At 40.1% G+C, this 11,673-nt stretch overlaps 1 protein-coding gene across 1 annotated transcript in view; it reads left to right on the forward strand.

Annotated features, from left to right (window-relative positions):
- The first annotated feature begins 5,926 nt into the window (after positions 1–5,926).
- Positions 5,927–11,673, forward strand: part of LOC110043250 (uncharacterized) — a 28,974-nt gene continuing 23,227 nt past the window's right edge. The window contains exons 1-3 of the mRNA XM_089292740.1: positions 5,927–6,277; positions 10,166–10,471; positions 11,325–11,480. Coding sequence (XP_089148866.1) covers positions 6,215–6,277; positions 10,166–10,471; positions 11,325–11,480 — 525 coding nt within the window. The 5' untranslated portion in view covers positions 5,927–6,214. The remainder of the gene's footprint in view (positions 6,278–10,165; positions 10,472–11,324; positions 11,481–11,673) is intronic.

An 11,673-nucleotide genomic window follows, 5' to 3' on the forward strand; every position in this document is an offset into this window, starting at 1 on the left:
ACAATATTAAAAAGATTTACATACATGAAAAAGCACAAAACCCCCGATCGAACTAAATGTTATCGCGAAACTCGCTGAGTTGGAAAATTGATAGCTTTGATTAACGTTAATCACTAAAGTTAAACCTTGGCTGTTTACCAAAAGGAAATGAATATGTCGTCTATCTTGCATGGCTGGCCCGGCTAATAGCTTTTGCTGAACTTTTAATTAATTGCATAGGTTTAACAAAGTGACTGATTGATAGACTGCCTCATTCATTGATTGATTGATTGTATTAGAGCGATTATAGCACAGAGAAATAAAAAACGCGCACACCAAAAGAGAATTTGTGCATAAAAACCACTCACACCTTAGTTAATAGAGGGAAATTATGAAACCTGGCTAAGTTCTGTATTGTATGGTATTGTTGGCTATTTTAGGGGTTGACAGTGCGCATAACCTGGCAACATACAAAAGGTGATTATGTCAATTTTGACCGGGACCTCAGTGAGAGCGCCTAAAAATATCTGTTTCTCGTTGAAAGGTTATCTCTCGTTTGAATTCTTCATCGGAGGGTAAGATTTTTGCACGCAAAGTCTTGAGGTGCTTTCAACTAAGGCATAGAACACCCTAATAAAATATATACATGTATTTTAAATCTTATTTTTTAATGTTCTCAGTTGTTCTTTGGCGTTTTATGGACGCGATGACTTTCGCTTAAAAGAACTTTCTGCACCAGTTGGACCCCGCCAATTCGGACTCGGTTATTTCGAATTTCCCGTTATTTTGAACTCAAAATCATTTCCCTTTGATTTGCCCTTTGGTCCTTTACTATCGCACCTGACACTGAAGATTCCTTAGGTATTTAATTAGAGCAATAGTGATTATCAAAAGATCATCTTTTTTGATGCAACGAGCGGAGAAAATTCCAGTACGCAGTTCAGCTAAAAGAACTTTTTATAGCAGGAATTTTTCCCGAAACAGCACGCTCTCTCGTTGGTCACTTCCAGATTATTATACTTGACTTCTGTAACCTACCGAAAACTCTCTGCGGGCCGGCTTATAGATATGGATAACTCAACCCATAGCTTTTCTGGTTCAAAGATTTGGGAAACTGTACTCCTCAGAATTAGGTATTTGCCCGTTAATATTTTTAACCGACAAATAGTACAAATGCTACCTTCTGACTAATCAAATTTGATTTTGCTGCTATTTGACGCTTTGCTGTTTGATTCATGTAAGTGAACGTAGTATATCAGTATGTTGTAATATAGTGTATGTAGTTCTAGCTTGCAATCATGATTAATTTTTTATGCTGCCATTCACTTGACCATGGAGGTGTCCAACCAGAAAGCTCTTGCTACTTTGGCCACCGCTCACACATAATTTTTTTTTCTTTACAGCTTAACATTTCTTGATATTTTACTGTTTTCATTGCTTTACCTTATAAAATGTATGTAAATGTCCTTTATAGTGTAAATAAAGGTTTCAAAATCTGCGTTGTAAGAATGTTGTACTACTCTGCGAGACATTAGTTTCTCCTCAGTACGAGAAACCTGCTGCCGGCGGCCCGGGTACTGAGTACAGTAGTAGGGACTTTAAGCAGCGGGGACGCGGACGGCGACGGGAACGCCAAAACCTGTGAAAGGGCTGGGGAGAGAACGCGGTTATGTCGAGAATTCACTAACATTAAGCAGCACCGTCGGAAACCGCGGTTTCCGCACTGTCAAGCTTATTGACATTATCGATATTCGTCCTCTGTTTATCAAGATGAACTAGGATCACTTCATTGAAAGAAGTTCGCAATCAGCTCTTGATAATCCATGATGAAGGTGTGTTAAACGATCACGAACTTCTACTCTTGTACGATTTAAACCGGTCGAATGATCTCGACCAACCTTATGATTCCTTTCCTGATTTTAACTTCGATGGTTTGAAGACGACGAGTGCCGGTCCGAATTTCGCTTCCACAAACGCAACTTGCCCCTTCTCGCTGAGTTGTACAATGAAGTAAACGAACTTATTATCAGCAGATGTTTAATCAGACTGGCGCGACAAATCAGTGTGCCGACTGATAAAGATCTAAGTAAACCACTGATCTTACGACTGAAAATCGAAACAGCTACGCAAGTTTTAATGGTGTCTACCATTTTAATTGTGTTAGAATTTCACCATGATGAGCCATTTGACATTTGAGTACTTCTCGAAAGGAAAAATTTCGATTGAAATTCGTGTAAGTTGTCTTTATTTACATTAGCGTTCAAAAAGATATTTCACGGTACTCACATGTTCGCCGACTGGCTTGAGTTCGCTTCAGATTTCTCGACTTTTCTTTAAAATGAAATATCTCACATGACAAGAGAAAACAAGCATTAAAGTTCCTCGAAATTAGTAACACGGGTTATTTAGCGTTGACACAGCAGAGGAAACGAAAGCAAAAACCCACGTTTTCAGACAACGCGAAATGAGCTTCACTCACGTCGGGCCCGAACGCAGAACGTCAACTTGTTTCCCGCCAGTCATGCGCAGTGGACCTTTTGGCTTTTCCCTGATCTTGTGGCGTTCCCGTCGCCGTCCGCGTTGTCTTTGCTTAAAGTCCCTAGTGACAGTAGTAACATTACACGTTTTAAGACGTTTAACCATCAAATGTTGATCAACGATCACCGCGGTTTTGCACGTGGAACCACTTATCTCCTCATTCTGCTATTTGGTGTTAACAAACCGCTAAATTGACTGGTTCCTTAGGAGTCTAGTTAATTTTGTCGGCTCCGGAGAGCCTCAGGACCTCGTGACGGTATACCGGCATGAAATAAACATGCCGTGATCTAGGCCATCCTCAAAAGTCACCTAAGACGGACTTTTTGCATACAAAGCTTAATTTAGTCCAGGCCATCAGTCGATTCCTCGTACTGTTAATTACTTACTTTCAGTCATCAGTAAGTCGTGGAGAACTTACTCAGCTCAAAGCATCGGCGCGCAGATTGCCAAGAGATTATAGCGGTTGTGGAATCAGTTCAATGACTAACGAATAAAGCAAACTTTACTCGTTAAAACAACGATGAGGTCCGAGAATAAATACCATAAAAACCCACACAAAGCTGTAAGGGGGGGGGGGGGGGGGGGCATAGTAGCCTGCGTCACAGACAGTCTAAACAGCCGGTATAGTCCTATATTGGGGATTCTATGACACGTCCGGCTGCAACGCAGGCTAGGGGTATAGGGGCCTATTAGAAACCGAAAAACCGCACAAAAAATCGCTGAAAACGCAAAACCACAATAAATTTCGTCCAAATCCGAAAACCGAATCTCTTTCTTTTATTTGATTTTTCATTTGTGTAGGCACAATGGCAGCCACATTTTACAACCAAACTGCTTTATTTTACAACCAAACAGTCTCTCCTTTGCTTTTATTCCACGTAAACGGAGTGAGTGAGCGCAATGTCTGCAATGTTATTCCGGCGAGAAAGAGGAGACAACTTGCAATTGAGCTATTACAGTAAGAGAAACTCGTTGGTTCACAGTCTAAGGTCAAAGTCCACATGGTATTATCCCAGCCGCGCATCATATTTGAGAAATAGTCTTTTGCTTTGATATTATATTTAGCATTTCATAGTCTGCTTGGCAGCCGTTACGACCGAAATAACGGCTGCTTAATTGGAAGAGACTAGGTTTGTCGACATACACAGCATCGTCTAAAAGAAAGTCTGGGTAGAAGGCTATATATATATAAGTGGTCCCTTGGAATTAGAGTTTTAGCGGGACTGTAGGGTGTGACTTCTTTGACAAAACCAGAAAAACCGTAAAATGCATTGGACAGAAAAATCCGAAAAACCGCCATCGTGGTTGACAAAAACCCGCAAACCGCCCAAGTCACCAAAACCGAAAAACCGTACGGTTTTTAAGTACGAAAACCGAACCAAGAATTGGCCAAATCCGCAAAACCGTAAATCCCAACGCCCCACTCCTGTAACAACTGCTAAAAGTTTTTTCCCCTATCATAACCTCAGTTGGAATTAAGCGCTAAGTGAGATTTTAAGTGTAAAATTACTAATTTAAAACACACGATACGTTTTTATATCAAGGCATGCTTCTGCTGTTTCAGTCGTGACTCATGCCATTTTAAAGGTCAACGGGTCGAGAAAACAACCTAAACGTTTTAAGATGTTTGAGACCGTTTTTATGTTTGTTCCAGAAGCTGTCCAAGAAGGGAGAAGCTTGTTCGAGGTTCGGGAGGAGCTGAGGTTGAAAAGTCATCTCTAAATGAAGCAAAATGACGACCAGTCGAGAAGACAAGAAATACTGGATATACGGTTTCGTCTTAATCGTCTTAACGATTTAAACCATTTACTTTTACATCACTCAGTCTTTTTTTAAAATCTCTGATAATAGAACAATCAGCTGGATTGCTCCGGGACTGAATTGACTGACAATTCTAAAAACATTTTACGTGCTTAACGAGGCAGCTATAGGTAACCGCCTCTTCCACGCGTTTTGCTAGTTGGAGCGCAGCGCGAAAAACGGTGCGCGAAAAAATACTGAAGAAGCGCAGCGCAAGAACGACTTTTAAAAGGCACGACGACGGCCATTTGACAAGTATTTATTTAACGTTAAGACTGGGGGTCGCATTTGGAGACGGATCACAGTGATGACAGGACTTTGGTCTGTATTTGTTTTTTGGTTATCAATGACAAAATAAACGTGTCTCAGGTGTGACCTGCTCCTAAAAAAATTGAAGATCGCACGCAAAGAGATTAACAGCAAAAGATAATCCAACCCGTTACAAACTGTCAAGTTGTGCTTGGTGTAACTAGCAATACTGCTCTAGTCTGCAATACTGTCCAGTACTAAAGAACAAATTAACAAGACTAATTAGGTGTTGAAAAGCTGGTGTGGATGCCTTTTGTTTTGACTGCGTGTAGCAACGGAAATATGAATAAACATCTGCGCGTAATTTGTTGGTGAGGGCCGTAACCGCAAGAGGCAGGATAAAATTTAGGATTACGCTTCTAGAGATATTCGAAAATTCTTTCATGGAACCAGCCTTTCCAAAGGCGATTGCAGTTTTAAAGAATTTTCAAATATCTCGAGAACTGAGAAGTGTAGATCCTCAATTGCTCGAGTTTTCAAGCGCGTGATCACCAGGAACTCCTGCGATTAAAAATGTGTCTGAGAAAATTTAAGAACGCACCTGTATTATGTTAAATATTGAATGTTTATAGTGGTCCAAGCACTTAGCTACAACTTCTACAACTGGCTTGTTCTCAGGCATGCCACTTAACTGAAAGAAAGAAATATTTCAAATAGACAAAATAGGCTTAAAAATACCAACTGGAAAGGCAGACCAGTTTGCTATTTATTTTGTACTCTAGTGCAAATTAAAAACTAACGATAAATCTGCCTGCTCTCTGCCAATCACGTTGAATTTATTTCTCAGTCATATAAAGAGGATAATCTTATCCTCTCTTGGCAAGATCGCGGTTGCTTGCTTGGCTCCGTAGAAAAGCCATGGATGTGATGATGGGATAAATATTATTTTGCATTGGTTAAGGCAGGTTTTCCTCTGTTTTAATTTGCTTTCAAACTCAGCATGATAACTAAATGTTACTCGATTTTCCTTGTTGAGTTACTGTTTGATGTCAACGGTGACGTGAGCAAAGATCGGGTGCACGTTTTTCCTTCTTCTACCTGTCCCAGGATGTCAGCCGCGAGTAACACACTCCCGTGATCGAAGGGGTCTTTTCGGGGGTGTGTGACCCGAGAAGGACGACGAAAATTCAGGCTACTCTTGTACTGATGGTAACTAACTACTTGAAAGTCGCGATCATGTGAATCTCTTCCTTCTAAGGAGAAAGTTTCAACTTTTTTCCGCCCTCACAAGCGTGAGACATCTAGTGCACTTTCCTTTTTTGGACACTCACACCCCAGTTTCTCTTACATGATTGGCCAATCGAGACTTCGAAGGGAATTAGGTCAGATGTTAGGTTCCGTTTATTATGAGCACCTCCTACGGGATCGACACGTTTGCAGCGAAACTATTCTGCAGTCAGTGGAAATCCACTTCATTTATTCGTGCGTAATTATTTTACAGTGAGAAAACGAAAATACAACTTTTCCACAAGTTTCCAGAAGTAGAAGACTTCACGCACTCTCTGATCATTCATTCATTCATTCATTCCGCGCTTCACGCCTTCGGCGCTAACCGGCAGTTGGCTGGAATTCAGGGTTGTTAACAGCGATGAGATCTTTCAGTTGGACGTCCTTTCCTACTGTTTTGGTATCGTTTTTATCGTTTTGCCAGGTAAGTTTCCTTTTAGTCATGCATCTTTGCTTAAACAGTAGTAATAAATATTAAACTGGGTTTAAGCTGATCTTTGTTGAATGTTGATCGAACGTGCGTCATACAATCGATCTGCAGTGATGGAATTTTCGTCCAACTTACGGTAACTAGGGCACTTGATCCTAAAAGGCTTTGCAGCGAGTAACTATTTACGTCCCTCTAATTGTGCCCTCATGTTTTCCGTTGCTACTCGACAAATTTTGCCTCGGAATCTGACGAAGTTGTCGAAAAGTGAAGTTCTCAAATTATTCTTCTTAAATTGTTTGCTAATTACCATATATCTTAAGTGGAAAATAATGCAAATATCATGACGCTTGTAAGACTTTGTGGACTGGTCTTTTTGACCTTTGATACAAAAAAATAACTGCAAAATCAGATGTTCTAGGTGGTGTACATTTAATACTACCATTCTGGTTTCTGGGCGCGCTTTCGAATTTGGCTGATGTGTAAAACTTGAAGAGTAGGAAAAAACGTGATAAGTCTGTTGTTTTATAAATTTCGTTGGTTAAATTTGCGTACTTTGGCTAACGCTCAAGTGGAACGTAAACAGAGTCTTAGTTTGTGAAAGTGAAACGTAAGACTGTTGAAAGAAACGCGATCCGCTCTTTGACTTTCCTTCTTTGACCGTAACGTGTTAGGGCAAGTCCACAGGCTACAGCGATCGCTTGTTTTCCCGCGGGTCTCCTCTCGGTACGGTTCTGGTTTATTTTTCAAAAGCGCATTTATCACGCGTTATTAGCAAGTTCCGCGCAGCGTGGTGCTGTTGGAAGGATTAAATATCAAAATATCAGCTTAAGTAAAGATTAAATGCGGAATGAAACCGCAATGTGTTGATATATGTTTTCCTCGTTTTTACTGTGATTGTTAAATCATGCTGAGATGTAACTAGATTATTATAAAAACTTGTCCCTTGATGATGACCAGAGTGCAGAAAAATAAATGGCCTTGTATAGCCTGGTATACACTGTTAGTTTGCCATAAACTGGCTAACCTCTTGAGATATTTGAACCTGGAGTTGGGTAGCATTTTCTGACTAAATTATTATATCGAACTTTCGAAATCTTCTGGTCCATTTAATTTTCCCCTTGGACTTTCTGGATTTTTAGGGGTTGAATGGTTCACCTTTTTGTGAGACTTCAACAGTTTTCTGAGTTTACCTGAGATATTTGGACATCATTTCTCCTTATTGCTAAATTTATAGAAATATGTGTTCAAATGGAAAGTGTCTGAAGTGGCCTGGATAGCACTCCAGGTAGTGAAGGTAGCAGATAGTGAGTGTATAAATATCACTCAGATTACTCTGAATAGTCTAACCCCAAGGTTAGCCTGGTTACCTTTTAATGGTTAGCTCTTGAAAGTGGAAATGGGAATACGATACTACAGTTAACAATTCTGCAGTCTGTAGTCGGCAAATGACATAGACCATCATATACCCATGCCTGGGCCACTATTTTGGGGGAAGCTGATTTGTCTCACACGTGATGAGGGCAAAAATAACTGTCAAACACGTGAAATTCCAAAACAGCTAAATGACATATGATTCATGAATTTGTAAAAAAATGTTAAGACTATTAAAAAGTATGTTTGATGTGTTTAATTTTGGTCTGTGTAAAACACAGACTGCGGACTGGGGGTAGAATGCAGACTGCAGACAGCAGACTTTTTAACAAAATCATGTTACCATTTCCATTATTGAGAACTAACCATGACAGGCTAACCGGTACATTTTTCAGGCTAACCGGAGTGATATTCAGGCTAACTAGAATGCAGACTGTCACTACAATTAACCTGAATAACCCTGTTTACAGTTAGCACTCAATGACGGAAATAACACAGTATCTACATAGAAAGTCTGTAGTCTGCAATCTCCATTTTACCCCCAGTCAACAGTCTGCATTTTACCCTCGGTCTACATTTTTTCCCCCAGTCTGCAGTCTGCAGTCTGCATTTTACACTGATGGGTTTAATTTTGCTGAAATTCTTGAGTGAAACAGGATCACAACCCTACCTTTGCCACCCATCCTGGAGTATTTATCTTAAACCATTGACTCCTGGAGCTTTTTGCCAAAAATGCATTATTTTGGAGATTTTCAGGCTGGACGTGGGCCAAATTAGCTCCCATCTACTCAAAAAGGCATTTGCAACATGACAGCATGGCTTTCTTTCCACTAGCATCATATCACGTTTTACGACATTTTTGCTTGGGCATGCGCAGAAATCAAAATGTTTGGACCAGAAAGTGACCTATGTCTTTAGGCTTTTCAATTTTTTATTTTTTTGGTTCGTCTTTCCTTTTTCTCCCTTTCTTTTCTTTTTGCTGCAGTGATTGACCTTCTACTGGGCTTGCTTCCAGTTTGAAACATTCTGAGAAAGCATCATTGAGACGAGCAATTTTTGCCATGGAGTAGCCACATGTAGTGGCAGGACATTTTGCTCTGAGTTTTTCACTCAACTTTTTGTGCATTTTTGTGCATATCTCAGGCTCCATTGGGCCAATCACTCTGATCTGGGTATCATTGGAAAGACCTTTTCCTCCTGCAGAAGTTGAGCATAGATAATGCCACTTTTGGTCAAAGGTGATGACGTCAGAAGTGGAAGATTTCCCTTCAAACGCAAGTATCAAGGACCAAATCCAAATGTGCTAAGCGAGGCCAAGGCTCGTCATGGCCAGTTATGGCCGGCACAGGAGTCAATGGGTTAAGCATATGAATCTGGCAGGGTACAGTGAAAGGGTATCACATTAGGGATGGGAGGGAAGATAATTCCTTGTGGTATATTGGATTCAGCCTTTAGGCTAGTGTTCTCAATAGACGGGCATAACAGGCAGAATTACCACTGGCTTTCAAAACAAAAGTAGCAACCTAGTCTAGCCTGTGAGCGTCCTCCTACACCACAGCCTACCCCCTACCCCTTTTTGAGCAAGAAATGCTTCAGCTTAATTAACCTACTGCCTTTTGGAGGAAGAGAGTATTTACCGTAACACACCCACTTTTTGTGTAAGAAAGGGTCCACTTTCATCTGCTTTCTTTCTAAGTGGGAAATTGTCCATCGTTGACCATCCAACAGGGTAAAGAAGGGTTGACTCCCCCCTTTTGAAGCAAGGGAGGGTCCCCTTTTTGAGGAGGAATGGGTCCACCCCCACTAGCCACTCCCTCTCCTCATTTGGGCCAGGACTTAGGGTCCAGGGGCCACTTTTACTTCAGCCTCTCCCTTCATGCTAAATCAATAAATACAGCAAACTGGAAAATGTAGCAAATGATTTAATAAACTCTACTGATTATAATAATGTAGTCTGGACAGATCAGAACTGTAGAGGAAACAATTACCATTACATCTTTGAGGAAACCTGGAAGACATCTCATGTTATAGACTGCAAAACATCAGTTTCTACGTTTTAAAACGATTTTGCTTTTCTAGGAAGATTTTTGTGAACTTTCTGACTATATTCCTGAACAAATTTCATATTTTACACAAATCAGCCCATATCATGTGCTGTAATGGTCTTACACAAATCATGTAATGTTACATGAAGTAGTACTACTGCTGACTCTGTGTAGTGACATATTCTCAGTGTGTGGTGATTCTGTAAAGCAGCCATTTATTCTTGAATGAGTAGACTGGCTGTTTTCAGCTGTTCTGCAAGTCTGATTTCATTGTCAAGTTTTGTAGCAAAGGAGTTTTTACTATGACATGTTGGGATTTAGCTTTCTGTCCTCTTGAAACAACACTCTACTGCAGCTGCTAACCAATAGAGCTAAACACCAATGGTCATTGTTGGTACACAAGGAGGGCACAGCCCAATTAAGCACCTACTTCATTAATTACCTCTTCCTGCCTTCTCTTCTGCAGCCTGTTAGCAGCAAAGGAACCTTATCCATTCAGTTGCTAGATTACAATAATCCAAGCTCTAAAGATTATGCTGGATCATGCTGCGACTGCTGTGGTGTGTTTGGTTGGTGCCCAAATGATTGTGAAAACTTCTTCCGGATTATTGTCACATCGTATCCATACAATTTTTTTAGTGCTCTGTCACCTTGGGAAAGGTGGGAGACGTTCGTTTTAGGAGATGATAGTTTTGATTTTCCTGGATATGGTCAAACTGTTGGTAGTAGTCTGCACAACCCACTGACGTACCATTTTACTGGAAGGTGGCCGGTATGATAGTTTGTTGTTTAGTATTTAATAGATAACATAGTCTTTATTACAAATTTTTAAAATTATAAATATTTTAAATAGAGTCTTCTTTAGATAGCCCTGTGTTCATGCATAAAGTAAAGTAAAGTAAAGTAAAGTAAAGTGCATATACATGTACCCTTGTTCCGCATAACACAGAATAAATACTCCTTATCAATTACGTTGCTTGACTCAGTAAAGAGGGTGGTAAAGGGGGGTTATAGATCACGTTTCACGGAAAATAAAAGAGAACATTTTGGAAATCATGGTTCACGGCGACTATGGAAATCATGATTTGCGAGGAAAAATTAGCCATTTCACATTTCATGGGAAAAAAAAGGGCCAATCACGCGTCACGAAAATACCCTTTACCACCCTCAGTAAAGCCAAATTGCTGTGTTCCAGTGATGTTTATGTGATGTTCTATATTCATTGTATCATTTAGGTTTGTGGATTATTTAAATAGAAATATTGACAGCTAGGTATTTCAATCTGCTCCAGACACTAAGCAAATTCTACCTCTCCTTACAAGTGTATTTTTCTGAAGCTGTCCCCCAGTGGGAGCAGGTAGACTCTCATGTGTTCAAAAAGGTCGGTCAAATAATACCTGAGCCAGGTCCATATTGGTCTTGTTTAGAGGTTTAATTTAAATTTTCTAAGGAGCTTCCCCATAGAAGTTCCCCCTGCTACTGTTGCGCCACATTGCCACTCCATTTGGATCCATACTAGTACTAATTCAAGTGATTATGCAAAGTACTGGGAATTATTTTTAAGAAATAATTATACTGTGTATACTATACAATTAAGTGTATAATTGCTGGACATTGTGTTTCAGGAAGCATTTGCTATTGGCCTGGATGTATGGGATGACGACAGTGGTAATTTTCTTAAAATTGGACATGCTGATGATCTTGTTGACACCATGAGTAGTAACATTGGTAATGTTCCAGCACAGAAGGATTTGCAGAGTGCTGTTGCCAAAAGTGTCACGGTACAACTATAGAATGGACTATGTCGATGATGCCGCACTTTTCTGATAATTTTTTCATTCAAACAAAAACAAGACCTGACTGCTTGTCGACGATTTATCATGCTGAATGAATAAGCAGAGATAATTTGTGAAGCTTCATAAGAGTCCATTGCAAATGCATTTATCATGCCGAATGAATAAGCAGAGATAATTT

Source organism: Orbicella faveolata, unplaced genomic scaffold (genome assembly GCF_042242905.1).
Source record: "Orbicella faveolata isolate gen_17 unplaced genomic scaffold, um_ofav_v1 contig_24, whole genome shotgun sequence".
Lineage (NCBI taxonomy): Eukaryota > Metazoa > Cnidaria > Anthozoa > Scleractinia > Merulinidae > Orbicella > Orbicella faveolata.